An 18,896-nucleotide genomic window follows, 5' to 3' on the forward strand; every position below is an offset into this window, starting at 1 on the left:
GACCTTGAAGCTGAACCAGCGTGGAATGAGTTGTTATTTGAGTTATTTTGTTGCTGTAGTAAAACTACGGTGAACGTGCTGTGTGCACAACATTTATTATTTTTGGTTGAAATAAACAACGTACGAGTCCCAATCTCGCCAACCCTGTCTCCTTCTTCCTCCATAAAGTCGAACTTTGTTACATACTGTATAAAAGCATAAATAGGAAAAACTAAAATATATATTTTTTAAAAAGTATTAAAAACTCAAGGCATTAGAAAGGTATATTACATGTGTTAGATACAAAAGTTAGATAATATATTGCATCATTAAAAAGACAAATCAAAACATTTTCTATTCAATTTCTGTTTTTTTCTGCTTTATTTCTAGATTTTAAGTTTATACAGCTCTTTACCTGAGTGTAATGTATTAGAGGTCCTGTAAGTGTAGCTGTACCCCATCACAGTTTTTGAAATGTGAAATGAATTAAGTGTGTGTGTGTGTGTTGAAGTGCAATATATTGACTCTCTTCTCTTTCTCACTTTTCACTTGAAATAAGCTCACCTCTTAAATTCACTAGACCAGCACAGATCTTGAGCATTTTATCAATCTTTGGGACCAAGCTAATTGGCACTGTTTGCGAAAGAATCTTGTACACCTTCAGACGCCTTATTGCCCGTTCAACATGAATGCGGGCATGAGCAATACGCCGTGTATGCGTTACCTGCTCGTTGGTCAGCTGGCATCCTTTGCGTGTAAATGCTGGAATGATTAAGTTTACTCTACGCTCCTCCAGCAAATCCCTGATTGTGAAACCACGGTCACCCATCACCTCGTCTCCAGCACGCAAATAGTCCAGAAACCCTGAGTTCTGTGTTATGTATCTGTCACTGCATTTGCCACCATAAGCATCTGAAATGAACATGATCATTCCAGAGGGAGAAATTGCCACTAAATATTTCACAGTGTTGTTAGCATAGTAGTGGCTGTACGATTCACTTCTAGAGTTGAGGTTTTTGGCTTTCTGTAAGACAGTCTCTGAGCAGTCAATTACACAGGTTGTGTTTGAAAAGCGTTCTTTAAAAGCTTGGGGCAACATAGCTTTGATTGTTTCACGAGGCAACCAGATAACAAGATCCTTGGTGTGTTCAGACATTATGTCTATCCAGATTCCAACAGTCTTGCTGACCTGACCTTGTGACGTTTTAAATCTGTGTGCTAAATCAGCCATGACAAAGTTTTGCCTTAGTTTCATTAAGGTCATTAGGATTTGGTCCACAACAGGCATGGATGAAGAAGTAGGGGCAAATGGTTGTAGGCAGGATACAAGGGTGTGAAACGCAATGAGTGGAATCCCTGTGTACAAGAGGGAGTCTGCATCACTCTCCAAAATACTGTCTGCAACAGGGCATGGTAATTCTGGGGATGGTGTAGTGCTCGTTCTGCAGGTGATGGTAGGTCCTTTTGAATAGGTGTGATCCTCCATCTCTGGGTCTGACCACTGAGTTTGGGCATCACAGGAGGGCTTTGATTTAGAGCATGGCTCCCAATCAATCTCATCCAACCCATCAAGCTCATCTGAGGGTAACAATACAGTTCACAGTTATTAGAGCATTAGAGATATTATCACTTTATTATCACTTTATCATTATTGGATTGTGCTGCTAACACATTTAGTTTTTATGATATGCATTTTAGCTTTAGTTTCTGAGTAGGGTCATTCTGTGTCAAATCAACCAAATTTCAGAAACTTCCCCAGCTCAATTTTGTTAATATTGTTATATTATAATCATATATAATTATAATATTTTTTCTGAAGAAAGACAAACATAAATAGTGATTAAAGTCAAAATATTTTGTGTGTATATACTATATATATTGTAGAGGGGGTCTAAATGAAAAATTTTCATCTGAGATTAGGAGCCAATTTACAGTGACTTTAGAAAGATTGCAGCATCATATTTTTACACAGAGATTAGTAGGTCTATAAGTTAAATAAATAACAGTGAAACTAGAATTGTTTCTTGTTTCTCTCTATCAAAAACTGCAAAAGGTTTTTTTTTTCTATACACAAAAACAACTGTAAACATACTGCCCTGCACTCCGTGCCATAAACTGCATTTTAAGCTTTACAGAAAGCAGTAAAACTAACGTGCCATTAACATTATTAGACAAAAACTACAATGCTGTTGAAATCCTGCATCTGAAATCATACCTGATGTTCTAGTGGCACTGCTGTCAATCCTTTTCAGGACCCGTCGTCTCTTTTCTGGTGGTCTTTCGTAGCCCAACCACAAAGTTGTATGCGGGTTTTCCTCCGTCGGTTTTTTGTCAACAAAATGAAATGAACACACATACAGTGTTTTGGGTGGTCTCTTCAAGTTTAGGTTTTTCACCCAAATTCTTTTGCATTCCTCGTCTGTTGGTAGGCGATGGAAATTGTACCGTTTCTCACAACAACAATCTCTTTTTGTTCTAGTTACATGTTCAACGCACTGTTGTTGAAGCCACATATTTAGCTTAGTCTGGTTGTTAGTACAGCCGCGAACACCAGAGCTCCGCAATGACATTTTACAACAATAAACCACAAAATAATAAAAACTAAATAAAACCGTATTTGTCAGATTGCAGTTATTTTTAAATCTAGAAAGAATTGCCTCAGGAAAGAACAGATTATAACGGTTAGCCACGCACCATAACCACTGGGATTTACTAGTTTACTTCTACTTCCGCTATCTCACCAGAAGTTTCACCCATAATGATTTCTACAGTAGCGGGCGCAGGAATAAGGTGGATATATGCTCGTTCTTTCAGCGCCCTGTCACGAGCGCAGCATAACAAAGCGGTAGCTAACGTTAATTGAATCAAGCAAACAACTAGCTGTTGTTTTTGCTCCAAAAAAGCTTGATTTACCTCGAATTTCACATAAGATTCCTTCACGTTATGAGTTTCCATCAGACTCGCGTGGTAGCCAGGTGTCTCATCCAATGGCGATTCTGACGCAAGTGCTAAGATTCCGATTGGCCAAGAGAAAAATTACTAAGATTCCGATTGGCCCAGAGAAATGTCAATTATAAGAATTATCCAATAATGTTTCGCAATTCTAGCCTGCGTGCAGATTAAGGGCAGCCTACACCCCCACCCCCGAATTTTAGGGGTGAGTCTTTCAGAATCCATCTTAGTATTAGTATTTTAGTTCTTTTGGGTATGCCAAATTAAGCACATAGATTGCACCCAACATCAATGCACAGGCTTGTGCAACAGATTTGATCTCCTCAAGAATCAGTACTCCCATCAACAACAACTCCAATATCGTCATAGTCTCCAAGAACTCCTCCTTCCTTTTTAATCACGCATATCATATGCCCATGGTGATGTTTGTCAGGTCAGTCAATAAGTCATCTCTTTGACTGTCCTATATTTAAATAAAAATAAACTGTTATTAGACATTATTTTTTATTCATAACTGTTTGTCAAGTCTATACAATCAACGGTATTTTTAAATGAACTTTTTACACAACAGACAAATGATGGACTCATACACAATTATTAAAGGAACATGACTTTTTGGGACTTTAGGTTAGTCACCGTATCCCCCAGAGTTAGATAAGTCCATATACATACCTTTTTCATCTCCGTGCGTACTGTAACTCTGTCTGACGCACCTACCGCTAGCCTAGCTTAGCACAAAGACTGGATGTAAATGGCTCCAGCTAGCATACTAATCCCAATAAGTAACAAAATAACACAAACATTTTCCTATTTACATGTTGTGATTTGTATAGTCACAGAGTGTACAAATAACAAGGTCATGAGACATAGCCATCTTTTAACCGTATAAATATTGGGAACTATATTCTCAAAAGGCGAAGCACTGCTACTTGGGCGGAGTGATTACCGCAGCACCTGAGTCGCACCGTGGTGAGGAGCAGAAAGCTCGTTCAGAGTTGGAGTAATAGAGTCAGCAATTAGATACAAAAAAGCATAGTTTACAATCATGGGTGTTTGCTGTATTGTAAAGACCTGCGACAATAAACAGGGGAGACCAGGTGTTATACCTGATGTTTCATAGAATTCCAACCAAAAACGCTGACCTGATGAATCAATGGCAAAGTTACTTGCTCTGGATATAACGTTAGATCCAAACACACCTGAAGAGATCATCAAGGACCATCGTGTTTGCTCAGTACATTTCACTGAGGACGACTATTTTGAAAAAATGGAATTTGCCACACAGACCATGAAACGTGTGCTGAAGGATACGGCCATCCCATCGATAGCACAGACAGGACAAAATGGATCACCTGCGGCTGCGGTAAGCGTTCCGTTATGTTTTTAGATGACTAACGTTAGCCTACTGTAACAGTGCCATTAGCCAGATCTAATGTTACGTTAGTGACACTATTATATGAATAGGGTGGTCACTACTATTGCAGTTGTTCCTGGTCTCCATGTATCCCCTGTAATGATAGTGTTATGTTGTCACGAAGGCGCACTATCGCCCCGGTAACAAATGAGCGGAGCTAGAGGTAAACTCAGGACTGTAGCCTTCACATTGCTAATGAATCGGAGGGGGGATGGGCAGTTTAATTTTTTTGAGAAACAGTGACCTTGTCCAGTATGGGTAGGCTACTGTCTGTGGGTTAATTGTGCAATTAACAATTTGCCTTGTGCTATTACTTTTCCCTTATTCTAGCCTATTGCAATGCAATTATCTAACATTACTGTATTATATGCTGTTGAATACATTTGGTTCAGCTGTAATAAATTGCATTTAAAATATATCGATTCCTGTAATAATAATTTTTTATTTGTGTTCTGTGATATTTATTAATCAGGATGCATTTTTGGGTGGAATTCTATGAAACATCATGGTATTACCTGGTCTCCCCTGTTTATTGTCGCAGCTCTTTACAATACAGCGAACACCCATGATTGTAAACTGTGCTTTTACTATCTAGTAATTGCTGACTCTATTACTCCAACTCTGAACGAACTCTCTGCTCCTCACCACGGTGCGTCTCAGGTGCTGCGGTAATCACTCCGCCCAAGTAGCAGTGCTTCGCCTTCTGAGAATATAGTTCCCAATATTTATATGGTTAAAAGATGGCTATGTCTCATATGACCTTGTTATTTGTACACTCTGTGACTATACAAATCATAACATGTAAATAGGAAAATATTTGCGTTCCCTTTCGAACGGTCACTTCGTATTGCGTAGCTATACGCAGTGGGAAAACTCCTTTTCCTCGATTCTACTGAACCTTATGTAAAACGCATTTGCAGCTGCACAGCTAGCACATAGAGCGTCTCACTCGCTCATAGGCTGTGCTGCAGCAACTGCACATCCAATGGCGCGGGCGCTCCTGACGTGCGACCAATGAGATCGCTCCACGTCATCACACGTCAGAGCCCGTCATAGGGGCGAGGCCTAGCCTATATAAGCCCCTGAACTCGCCAAAATAGCAGATTTTACTCCTTCAGCGACAAACTGTATGTCTCTGACTGTTTCACTGAGCCTTCGCCGTCGAACAAGCCCTTCAGCTTGAGCGAGCATTGTTTCAGCAGATCACTTCTCAGCCGTTCGTCTCCTGACGCCGTCTCACCTGTGGCTATCCGGCGATATCCTTTTTGTTCTACACGACGAGATGTCTCGTAACTGCGCCACGTGCGCACACAAGCTGCACGAGGCCGATCACCACGCACGATGCATTTCATGCCTGGGACTCGACCACGCGGAGAAGGCCTTCTCCTCCGGCGGATGTGCGGCCTGTGAGAGCATGCCCATCTCCTCTCTGCGGACTCGGCTAGCTCTCGCCAGGGATGAAGATGCCACTTCGCCCGCGCCTCCTCCCTCGGTCCTTCTTCAGCCTACGAAGAAGAAACGCCGCAGCCAGCGGCAGCCCGAGAGCATGGATGTGAGTGATCGTACGCCGGCCATGTCCCCGCGTGCCTCGCTTTCTCCCGCTCGATTTTCGCCGGTCTTGTTTGAAGGAGATCAGCGCCCCCCCCACGTGGTGGGCCTCGTCTCCTTCGGCGGGCCTAGCGATTACGACAGCCTGTCTATCGCTGCTTCTGAGGACGAGTGGCCGGGCTCGCTCGACCCTGTCGCTGTTTCTCAGCCAGCATCCAGCGCCCCTGCTGCCAGGACTAATTCCGACGCGGAGATGCTTCGGATCCTGACACAGGCCGTCGCGGACCTCGAGCTCGAGTGGGCCGCGCCCGCTGAGCCTCCTCGGAGTCGGCTCGACGGATGGTTTCTGCCGGGACACCAACAGGCCCCTCTTCATAAACCAGCTCCGTTTTTTCCGGAAGTTCACGAGGAGCTTACCAAGGCATGGCGCACTCCCTACTCTGCACGAGGCGCTGCAGTTCCCGCGACGCTCTCATCTGTGGACGGCGCGGCGGAGAAGGGCTACGAGACGTTGCCGCCTCTGGAAGAGGCCGTAGCCGCTCACTTATGCCCGAACACGGCCGCTAGCTGGCGGATCAGAGCCGTGCACCCTAACAAACCGTGCAGAAGCACGTCAGCCCTCCTCGGACGCGCGTATTCCGCTTCCGGGCAGGCTGCTTCAGCCCTGCACACGATGGCCGTGCTACAGGTCTACCAGGCCAAACTCCTCCGGTCTATGGACGAGGCTGGCCCGGATCCGGAGACCTTTCGGGACCTCCGCAGCACGACAGACCTAGCCCTGAGGGCTACCAAGGCTACAGAGCAGGCGATCGGGAGGAACATGGCTAGCTTGGTCGTGGCTGAACGCCATCTCTGGCTGAACCTCACCGACATCAAGGACTCTGAGAAGTCCAAGTTCCTCGATGCACCGGTCACCAACACCGGTCTCTTCGGCCCAGCGGTGAAGGGGTTCGCGGAGCGATACACCGAGGCACAGAAGGCGTCCCAGGCCATGCGACACTTCCTGCCGAAGCGCTCTAGCTCTGCATCGAGCAAAACCAAACCAGCTCCGTTTACGCCTCAGCCAGCGAAACCGAAACAGCAGGCCTCTCAGCCCCGCCCTGCGGCTGATGCCCAGCGCCAGACAAGAGCTGCGAAGCGCTTCCCAATGACCCGGCGCCAAGGCCCGCGGCCCAGCGTTGCGCCCGAAGCAGCACCGCCGAAATCGTCCTAGCACGCAGCATGAAGAGAGAGGGCGAGTGTCCCGCGCCGGCCGGACCACCCTCGAAAATCCCAACGAGACCTCCCACAACCCCCTGTTCAGTTCGGGTGGATGGGGATTTTATTTCTGTAAACAGGCCCGCAGTAAGCGCGTCTTTACAACCAAACGCCGTTTTCACGGCGACCCAAATAAATCGCAAAAAGAACATGTTTCACAAGCACAATACACGGGTTCACGGCCCCCCTCAGATAGGTGCCCCTCCCCTGTGGTAGCACTGACTTCCCCACACGCAAATGCCTGTACAGTCGGTCAAACGTTCTATGTATGCACAAATCACATTATAAGGGTTTCAGATCCCCCTACGTTAGGTGGCTCCCCCCTTTCAGTGTGTCAGTCCCTAGCCACACGGGTTCTAGCCTGGCAAGCTATCCCCGGTGTGTCGAGTTGGGTCATAAACATTATAAAGCGAGGTTACTTGCTCCAATTCGCTCGCAGACCCCCAAAGTTTCAGGCGGTTGTCGAGACCTCTCCCCGTCCACACTCAAGGTGTATGTGGCAGCTATTGCAGCACACCATGTTCTGGTAGCTGGCCAGTCACTGGGAAGAAACGACCTGGTCGTGACATTTTAGAAGGGTGCTAGGAGGATTAACCCCTCCAGACCTCCTTCTGTGCCGTCCTGGGACCTATCTGTGGTCCTAGGGGCTTTGAAGGGTCCACCTTTTGAACCACTCCAGTCGGTGGATCTTAAACTTCTCTCGCTGAAGACTGCTCTCCTGTTGGCATTGGCATCTATTAAAGACAGGTTGTATCGAGTTACCCAAGACACTCAGACAAAGGAAGATACAACCCAATTGTTAATACGGAGCCGTCGGGAAATGCTTTTCCAGACGGCGCATTGTAATCCGATGGCGGGGCATCTAGGGATGACAGCTACGTTAAATTGTCTAATGACCCGATTCTTTTGGCCGGGCATTCACGAGAACGTGCGCAGATGGTGCGTGTCGTGTCGCGAATGTCAGTTGGTAAACCCACCGGCCGCCCCAAAAGCGCCATTGCACCTTCTACCTCTTGTGCAGGTCCCCTTCGAAAGAACTGGTATGGACCTCATCGGGCCATTAGAACGGTCGGCACGGGGACATCGCTTTGCGTTAGTTATAGTAGACTACGCAACGCGATATCCCGAAGCAGTGGCGCTACGCACTATATCAGCTAAGAGTGTGGCAGACGCCCTGTTTCGTTTAATCTCCCACGTGGGAATCCCGAAAGAGATTCTCACGGATCAGGGCACCGTGTTTATGTCACGCACGTTAAGCGAATTGTACGAATTATTGGGTATTAAATCGGTGCGTACCAGCGTCTATCACCCACAAAGGGACGGACTGGTCGAACGGTTTAATTGCACGTTGAAAACAATGATTCGTAAATTCGTACAGGAAGACGCGAAAAATTGGGACAGGTGGCTAGAACCCCTCTTATTCGCCGTGCGAGAGATCCCGCAAGCCTCCACAGGGTTTTCCCCCTTCGAGCTTCTTTATGGACGTCAGCCCTGTGGGGCATCTCTCGCCCTCGCAGCTCACTGACATCACAAGATTACAAAGAGAGTTTGCAGATGTGTTTTCGCCCCTGCCTGGTCGTACTTATCTGATCCAGCACCATATTGAGACAGAGCCGGGCGTGGTGGTTCGCAGCCGGCCATACAGATTGCCTGAACACAAAAAAAAAGTGGTTCAGACAGCTACAAGCTTGATATACTTCGCCATTTTTTGGTCTTACAGATAAGAGTAGCCTACATCATTCAAAACTGTAAACTTGTATTCATGTACAGTCACAATAGGCTAACGACAAAACGTTTTCTGTCGTCTCTGTCCCCGGGAAAATTACGTCACAAAAATGATTCTGTATTCTGTAAAAGTATAAAATTATTAAATAAATATTATATATATATATATATACACTCACCGGCCACTTTATTAGGTACACCTGTCCAACTGCTCGTTAACACTTAATTTCTAAGCAGCCAATCACATGGCGGCAACTCAGTGCATTTAGGCATGTAGACATGGTCAAGACAATCTCCTGCAGTTCAAACCGAGCATCAGTATGGGGAAGAAAGTTGATTTGAGTGACTTTGAACGTGGCATGATTGTTGGTGCCAGAAGGGCTGGTCTGAGTATTTCAGAAACTGCTAATCTACTGGGATTTTCACGCACAACCATCTCTAGGGTTTACAGAGAATGGTCCGAAAAAGAAAAAACATCCAGTGAGCGGCAGTTCTGTGGGCGGAAATGCCTTGTTGATGCCAGAGGTCAGAGGAGAATGGCCAGACTGGTTCGAGCTGATAGAAGGGCAACAGTGACTGAAATAACCACTCGTTACAACCGAGGTATGCAGCAAAGCATTTGTGAAGCCACAACACGCACAACCTTGAGGCGGATGGGCTACAACAGCAGAAGACTCCACCGGGTACCACTCATCTCCACTACAAATAGGAAAAAGAGGCTACAATTAGCAAGAGCTCACCAAAATTGAACAGTTGAAGACTGGAAAAATGTTGCCTGGTCTGATGAGTCTCGATTTCTGTTGAGACATTCAGATGTTAGAGTCAGAATTTGGCGTAAACAGAATGAGAACATAGAACCATCATGCCTTGTTACCACTGTGCAGGCTGGTGGTGGTGGTGTAATGGTGTGGGGGATGTTTTCCTGGCACACTTTAGGCCCCTTAGTGCCAATTGGGCATCGTTTAAATGCCACGGCCTACCTGAGCATTGTTTCTGACCATGTCCATCCCTTTATGGCCACCATGTACCCATCCTCTGATGGCTACTTCCACCATGTCACAAAGCTCTAATCATTTCAAATTGGTTTCTTGAACATGACAATGAGTTCACTGTACTAAAATGGCCTCCACAGTCACCAGATCTCAACCCAATAGAGCATCTTTGGGATGTGGTGGAACGGGAGATTCGCATCATGGATGTGCAGCCGACAAATCTGCGGCAACTGTGTGATGCCATCATGTCAATATGGACCAAACTCCCTGAGGAATGCTTCCAGCACCTTGTTGAATCTATGCCACGAAGAATTGAGGCAGTTCTGAAGGCAAAAGGGGGTCCAACCCGTTACTAGCATGGGGTACCTAATAAAGTGGCCGGTGAGTGTATATATATAATATAAAATATGAATATTAAATAAATATTAAAAGTATTCTGCGTCACGAAAATGAACCGAAAGCCACTTGCCTCAGCTCAGTCACAATAGTCAAGTCAAGTCACCTTCATTTATAAACCGCTTTTAACAGTATGGATTGTTTCAAAGCAGTTTTACAGTGATAATAGTAATCACCGTAACAGATTGTTTAGGCTTTACCACTGCTCTAGGATAGTTATTGTCCAGCTAAAGATCACTTCCGGTGCAAAGATCATTAGTTATTAACTTAGTGGCCGCTAACACGACATCGTTCTAACAGAAAAACAGTGCCTGGTGTCTCGAGAATGCACTCGAGATGTGACGGTGGTAAAATTCTCCCACCGGTTAATCGACTTGAGACAACACCGGTAATACCGGTTTCATCGGGGGTGGGGGTGTATAAAATGTAAAAAAAAAAAAAAAAAAAAAAAAAAAAAAAAAAATCGCCTGGAGTTTGATTGACAGGCGATCTGATCAATCAAAATAGGCCATTTTTGTCCGACAAAGTAGTCAGGAGAGAGAAGATTACCATCGCGGATTTGAATTTGAATAATGGAGTGTAGGCTACTGCCGTCTTTCCGCGGTTAAAACAACAGTCCTTCTGATGTAGGCTACATTCATGTCTATTTGATGCTATAAATTAACCAAGGAAAAGATGATCGGTTCACGAGCAGCTTTAAATGAGGCAATCTGTCACGACACATTAAAGAGCCACAAAATATAGGCCTATTTATGGTTTAATTTTCTTTGATTGACCAAATTTGAAAGTTGAGACTTTATTAAATGTTACCTGCTTGGTCCTGTCTGTCAGCGCGTTGTCAGTGTACTCTATGTATTTTTCACGACATTAATATAAGCGCATACTTGCAGCAGTCTCGCACGCGCTTAGAGCTCATGTGAATTGCACGTATAAAATGAAGTTAACAACCTCGATCCATCAGGAAACGCCACTAGGTCGCTGCATTTCACTGCGCTTCATGACATTTTTTTCTTTAGCGCGAAGAAGCCGTTCGCCGGAGATGTGTTAAAAGATAGCGGAGTGCATTCATGATTATTAGGCTGCCGGTATAATAATCCTCCTGGCGCCGGGGTCTGAGTGAGTAATTTACTCTCTTATATTGTGACACTTTAAGACCAGCCGCTTGCAAATGACGCAGATCTAACACGCGTCCCATTTTCTCACAAATCTTTACGTTTAAGACTTTATTTTACTCATTTGAGACTGCTCTTATGAGGACACTCGACAAAACGGGCAGCTGATTATCAGGAACCCCTGTATCTTTGCGTGTCAGAAGAACATGCAGTCTCAGAGTCTATTGAATTACCTGGATCAGATTCATCTGCACTTCCATGTTCCATGGAATCATTTAGAGTCCCTTGAACTACACCATCTTTAAAATCTTCCAAATTATGTATTGTGTATCTTGTGTTTGCGACATTTGTGGGACTTGAAAGTACTGTATAGGCCTACATTGGTTTTATAGTCACAGCCTTTGAACGTACATGTGACAGTCTCGTTATTTCTGAGATGACGACCAATGTGAAGAAAGTATTCATGTTCTGTCCCTGTTAGTTCTGACGTGCTCGGCGCCGCTGCGGAAGAACGCGCTGATAACAAGACTGACGCGAACACGAAGGCTTATCACATATTTAAAGATTGAAAGGGAGAAAACAGGACAGAGTAACACGGCGGATATCGCTCATATCTTTTTTTTTTGACGACGTAGTTTCAAAGAGCTGCAAGAAAACCCAGCAGTTCATGACCCCTTTAAGTCAACAGACGGTTTACTTTTAATGCAGTCCATTTACCATTTAAAATTTATATAGCGCTTTTACAGACCCAATGGCCACCAAAGCGCTTTACATTTAAGTTGCCTCACATTCACTCATTCACTCACTCATTCATACACCGACGGCGGTGTCAGCCATGTAAGGCGCCATCCAGCTCGTCGGGAGCATCTGGGGTTAGGTGTCTTGCTCATGGACACCGCGACACTTGGTCAGGTGGAACTGGGGATTGAACCACCAACCTTCCGGTTTGTAGACAACCTACATGAACCACTGAGCCACTGCCGCCCCATAACTATAATGACTGATGATGCATAATATAATATTACTTTTAAGAAATTACATAAAACAAGCAGCTTCATGTCCAATGTCAACCTATATGCTACAACAACAACAAAAAACATCCGTAACCAGTCAACAGATTGTTTACTGTATTGAATGATGCCCCATAATGAAATATTACTTACTGTGAAAATTGTTGGGACTGGGCTGAAAATGTGAACCTGGAAACTCCGCGTGTAGAGAGCACCTTAAATGAAAGCAAGCACACAATGATTATTACTGTTAGTTCAAGATATACACTCACCTAAAGGATTATTAGGAACACCTGTTCAATTTCTCATTAATGCAATTATCTAATTAACCAATCACATGGCAGTTGCTTCAATGCATTTAGGGGTGTGGTCCTGGTCAAGACAATCTCCTGAACTCCAAACTGAATGTCAGAATGGGAAAGAAAGGTGATTTAACCTGTTAACCTTCACCAGTGCGTGGACGCTCTGAAGCGTTTTTTTTTTAAATAGTTCAAAGTTACTATCATATTTAATGTTATTAACTTGACAAACTATACATCATTAAAACGATATAAGACTCAAGTTTCAGTATTTGACCACTATTGTATTCTGTGAAACTTATAGTGACAGTTATGTCTTAATTTGTGTCAGGAGTTATGAAATTAAAAAATGAGTCGTTACCTTTAATATGAATTATGAGCGTCAGCCGGTCTCATTCAGAAAAAAACTCCCGTGCGATCGTCATGACAGCGCTTGACAAAACAACGTCCCTCAGGGCTTTTAGCTCAAACATGTGCAGATTTGGAGAAATATTGATAGATTCTCATAGGTTTACATCAGACTTCTATAGACAGGAATAATATTTATTGAATTTATACCCAAATGCGTCGATGTAATCATTTTGAGCGCTGTATACTCTGATGTACTGTGTTATCAATTCATACTAACAGTCTGGGGCGCTGTTTGCACAGTAAAGTCCATATATGGATCACATGAAGAAGAGCCATAATCATGTGACATTCAGGAAGTCCTGACACAACAAAGCTATCCGAGATCGCTGTAAAGTGCAGATAAAGATGTTTTGAAGACAATAAACATGATTGCAATGATATTTGATTTACCTGTGTTCTTCGAGTCATGTCAGGTATTTTCATAATAATAGATTATATGTATAATGTAATGCTAATCGAGATAGACTTTCAAATTGTGCAGAATACAATAAAATAATATATTTTCTATCTGATTTTTTTATCTGAAGCCAAATCAGATTACAGAAAGTTATTTAAAACACTCGACTTGCGCTATAAAGTAAGTTTGGAGCACAAACATAGTTTTATTCTCATAAATTGTCGTGTATTGATGGTGTGCTAAGCTAACATGCTAGCTAGTACTGAGCACCTGCTACCTAACTTCGGTGTAATTTTTATGATTTTTTTCTAAATAAGAATGCTTACTGAAATGTTTCGTTTTTCAAAAAGGGCATTTGATACAGTTTCACTGTGAAGTGAGAACTTTTATAAAATAAATGAGGGATTGGAACAGTGTGAATTGCTAGTCGTTAGTGATTATAATGCAGACAAAAGAAAAGCATATTTAGAGCAATAAACAGGCTGGAGAGGTGTGAATATGTGCAGGGGAGACTGAGACTGAATGGGGCTCGTTTTTGCATCACAAAACAATAGAGGCAATAGACTGAATAGATGCTTATAAGATGACAATAAACACCAGTCTAATCAAAATAAAGTCATATGACATGATCTTGAAAAACATTGAACTAAATACAGAGTTTTAGACTTATCATCTTCAGATTTTAAATATAACATGGTTAGACATGTGGCTTTAGCTGCAGTGCATTTCTAGATTGCTACAATGCCAACTTCAATTTCTAGATTGCTACAATGCCAACTTCAATTTTATTTTCAATTTTAGATGTTTCATAAAAATAAATGTATAATAACTTTACAAAACTTTGAAGCTATTTATAACTATTTTTTTTTCATTATGACAATAATTAATTCTACATTTACAATAAACTTCCAGGTGTCAGCTTTCAAATGAGATCTTACTTGTGCTTTTAGAACAAAGGGTTCATGAACTGTATCTGTTTCAGTTTGGGAATGCCATATCTGGGGATTTTTCAAAAATGGGCTTGAAGCTTAACAGGTTTTAGCAATTTTGAGCGTGACATGGTTGTTGGTGCCAGACGGGCCAGTCTGAGTATTTCACAATCTGCTCAGTTACTGGGATTTTCACGCACAACCATTTCTAGGGTTTACAAAGAATGGTGATAAATAATAAAGAATGGTGTGAAAAGGGAAAAACATCCAGTATGCAGCAGTCCAAAATGGCCCCCACAGTCACCAGATCTCTACCCAATAGAGCATCTTTGGGATGTGGTGGAACGGGAGCTTGGTGCCCTGGATGTGCATCCCACAAATCTCCATCAACTGCAAGATGCTATCCTATCAATATGGGCCAACATTTCTAAAGAATGCTTTCAGCACCTTGTTGAATCAATGCCACGTAGAATTAAGGCAGTTCTGAAGGCGAAAGGGGGTCAAACACAGTATTAGTATGGTGTTCCTAATAATCCTTTAGGTGAGTGTATACATACCACACCAGTAAAGCTAGCGAAAAGAGGGGATGTTTCCGTAGTGAAGATAACCAAAATTTAGCATTGAGCATATTATAAAATGCTTTATGACTAGGGGCTCCGATACTGCCATTCTTGGCCGGATCGGGTATCGGTTAGACGAGGCCGATCCAAATCCGATATTGTGCGTATACTATTCTGTCATTGTTAAGCCCCACAAAAGGCACAAATACATTATAAAACACCATACAGTTTTCGTGCACTATATTATAAGTGTTATTGTTGCCAGCAGGACGCAGGACAAATGTGTGTGTGCGTGCGTGAATCAGCTGGAAGAAACGCTGTGGGCAGGACTGACAGATCTGCACATAAATATTCTTCTTCAGTTGTTTAGGCTACGCGGGAACCACCGGTACTTCCTGTAAATGGTCTGAAAGTCCGAACCATACAGAAAATGCTTTCACACTAGAAACGAACCAAACCTTTGTTCAGTTTATCTGGACCGAGACTACCTCTTTTTCGTCAGACCAAATTTTGTCTGTTTGGTCCGGACTGTGGTCCGGGGGAGGTTTCACACCTGTAATTTTGATTCGGATCAAACTGAAAATAGTGTCTCCAGCTGTGGTGGCAGGCCCATTTCCCCAGGGGGAGGGGGCGTGGCTCATGAGTGATATTCCCATGGGCCACGCCCCCTTTCCCCAGGTGTTTAAAACCTCCCCTAAGTATTATAATATAAAAGGCTCCAATAAGAGCAGAAAAGCGATTATGCGCATCCCGTGCGCAGAATGATGCACTTGAAGCAACGCGAAGTCACAGCATGCAGCGCTTCGCATTGAAAAGTTCAAAGCACAAAGCGAAGAGATTATATCTATCTATGCTTAGTGTATTCTATCTATGCAACAGTTTATTGAGCCTTTCTTTTAAAGGGTCACTTCACCCATTTCAACATTAATCTTTATTGAAAGTGGGTTATATATGTAGTCGAAATGTAAAAGAAATTTTGAATTTGGTGCCCTCTTGACCGAGAAAAGACAGAAAATAACTTTAGGGCGCATTTGTATGTAAGACAACAACTCCCACAATGCACCACGTTGCACAGCTCCGCAAGCCACTCCCACTAATCCAGAACAGCGCAAACAGAGAAATCACTCTTCCGTCTACAAGGCTAACGTTAGCTGCCAAATGAGTTTGAAATTCATTTCACACAAAATGTCTAGTTAGTTGGCTGTGGCGAGCAGGACGAGGGCGAGGGACGTGAGAGGACGACGCGAGTGATAATGAATGACACCTGTGCAGCGGTCTCATATCTCTCACGGAGGAGCGGAAGCACAAAAGGAACAGGCCTGATTTTATGTTTTGTTTCTGTTGTGTGTGGCCAGCTGGCTTATACTTTTGTTTTGTATTTGTTTATTTTACTATTAAAATGTTTAAATGTTCGCTGGTTCCCGCCTCCTTCCCACAACAACGAACCCCGTTACATTGGCAAACTCATTAGCGAATTACTCCTCGTTTGTATTTCTTTCTATATGGTGAATTATTGCACGATACCTGGATGTTCAGTCAGAACATATGCGGTGCGACACTAGGATGGTTCACATCTCAAAACAAACGTCCGTGCGCTCGTCTGATTCAGAGATTTCGTCCAGGAGAAATTGCGATCGTTGAAATTCTCTGCAGCAGACGGACTCTATCTGTGTCCGTCGCGCACCGCGAGAGCACAGGCACCAGCAGTCCGCCCAGCTCGAGCCAGTCCGGGCTCCTCGTCCGCGACAGGCAGCCGCCTCCTGCCTCCATCAGCCTCAGCTGCTCTTCACTATATTGCGGCTCGTAAAGATAGCCATGAACAGCGGATTCGAGCAGCAGAATTTCAAAATCCTCTACTTCCATGTTTAGTTTCTTCCATCATTGTCGTAACTTCCTATCTCCACAGCGCTTGTTAGCTTAGCTTATAAACAAGATGGCTGATATTGATTTCAGTATCTGCAAATGAAGTCCCACCCACTGATCTGTGATAGCTCTGTTAGCGCATTAGGTCCAACCCCCTATGGGCGGGTTTGAAAGGGTGGGAATTTGTGCTTGTAGTCTATACAGAAATCCCCCCTTTTTACACTTCCTCCAACAATGACGTCAAATGACGATTTTTGCGTCATTGTAGGAGGAAGTGAAAAAGGTAAATAGTGGATTTCTCTCGTCTCAGGGGAAAATGAAAGAATGTTGCACGACCATTCAATAGTATGACTGGTTGTCTAACAATGGACCTCTTAATGCAAATGGGTGAAGTGTCCCTTTAACAGTTTTAAATTTCAGTTACAGTGCGCATGAAGAACAATTCATAGCGCTCTCTACTCAAGTGCTGTAATCTAACAGACACCCGGGAGAAAGGAATATGATTTAGAAAGCGCAATAAACTCCAGCAAGATGAAGTCATTTTATGCAAACCATAGACCTTTATCTACAAATAAAGTATAATAATGGGAACATTGATCTTGAAGAGAGTGTCGTCGTGTTACTGTCGTAATCGAACGTGACGCGCTGTTTGAATGCTGAATGGAGAATGACTGAGGAGAGAAGAGTTTCCATTAACTTTAACTTAAATATTCATTTTTACTTCACATTATGCTATTGAATGACTTTAGAAGTCTTGGAATATAGTGCGAAAACTTTATGGTGCTTTACAATGTTTTTTTATGCCTTTAGTGGGGCTTAACAATAACACAATAGTATGCACAATATCGGACCTCACTGAGAAGCTGCAGCCGTGGAGGGATGATTTTTGGTGTGGTGGCCCGCCACGACAGAATGAATGTTGGCGGAAAAACTGGAAAAATCTGAAAATCCGGACCAAACAAGGTAGGTGTGAAAGGGCCCTTAGTGTTTTTTAACTTTTCAATGGGAACTCAATGCACTGCGACTCCATGTTGCTTCAAGCGCATCATTCTGCGCTCGGGATGCGCATAAGCGCTTTGTGCCGACCTGTATTGGAGCCTTTCATATTATAATACTTTTGCGCAATGAAAGATTATTAATAGCCTTTCTTGTTCTGTCCTATCTATCATATGTTGCTGCCTCATTAAACAGCTGCTCTATAAATTAAAAAAAAATCTTAATTTTATAGTATATCAGAATATGCTTATACTAGTGAATCAGTGGTGGTAGATTTTAATAATACTTCTAATTTTGGACTAGGCTGTATATTTCAACAACCTGGCTCTCTGCCTTAATCTATCTACTAAAACTGGCTAGTTCTAGCCTAGCCTAGCTAGCGATACAAGCTAGACGGCTCAGCCTCACAGCACCAGACATATAATAAAACTTACCTTAAAATTACGACCAGGATTCCCTTCTGATGTTTATTATCCATTGTCGACGTAGTCCATGATCTTTGGGGAAACGGTGAAACGTTTGTCCTCTGTTGGATTTTTTCCTGTGTGAAGAAGTGCATCGGGGAACACAGCAGTGAGGCGCCATTGCACGGAGAGAAATCGCGCTACCGAAAGTGGTAAGTGTACCCCTCAGGCTCGGTGGAACGTTCGAGGTGAATAAGGCGAATAGGCTTAATGCCGCACACTTCCGTTCTGATGCTTCCGGACTCTTCAGCCAGCTTCATTACTTCCGGTTCACGTTAACGTACGCTGTATCTATGTCGTTTTTTACGCGATCGCTGCAGGACCTGCCGAGTGTAACGGCAAACGATTTACATCGGATCATCCAGTCCACACATCGAAGACACCAACATCAAAAAAGGACAAAGGTTTTAAATTGTATGTGTCCAGCTATATAAACAACTACGAAGGTAAGTTAACAAGCCTCTGTTTTGAGTTTACCAAAAACGATACATGCTAGCTCATTGGCTCTTTACTAGCCAAACATAGCACAGTGTTGAGGTGTGTACAACTTAGTGTTGTTCAGTACAGACTAGAGTGTTAATTTATTCCATAC

General features: G+C 43.4%; 1 protein-coding gene across 1 annotated transcript; it reads right to left on the reverse strand.

The window, feature by feature from the left end:
• Nucleotides 1–517: 517 nt before the first annotated feature.
• On the reverse strand, nucleotides 518–4,912 carry LOC130099258 (uncharacterized). The gene is made up of 2 exons (XM_056264866.1): nucleotides 4,861–4,912; nucleotides 518–1,557 (listed from the first exon to the last, which is right to left on the reverse strand). Exons 1-2 carry the CDS (start codon nucleotides 4,910–4,912, stop codon nucleotides 518–520), a joined length of 1,092 nt encoding a protein of 363 aa, XP_056120841.1.
• Between the last annotated feature and the right edge of the window lie 13,984 nt (nucleotides 4,913–18,896).

This window comes from Rhinichthys klamathensis, unplaced genomic scaffold (assembly GCF_029890125.1).
Source record: "Rhinichthys klamathensis goyatoka isolate OS25496 unplaced genomic scaffold, OSU_Roscu_1.1 h1tg000225l_1, whole genome shotgun sequence".
Classification (NCBI taxonomy): Eukaryota; Metazoa; Chordata; class Actinopteri; order Cypriniformes; family Leuciscidae; genus Rhinichthys; species Rhinichthys klamathensis.

Excerpts from the sequence above, each read along its gene's own strand:
- LOC130099258 (XM_056264866.1), bottom strand. The coding sequence starts at position 4,912 with ATGGGTGTTCGCTGTATTGTAAAGAGCTGCGACAATAAACAGGGGAGA. Across the intron at positions 1,558-4,860 it reads CAATAAACAGGGGAGACCAG|ATGAGCTTGATGGGTTGGAT; the intron begins GTAATACCATGA and ends TGTTACCCTCAG.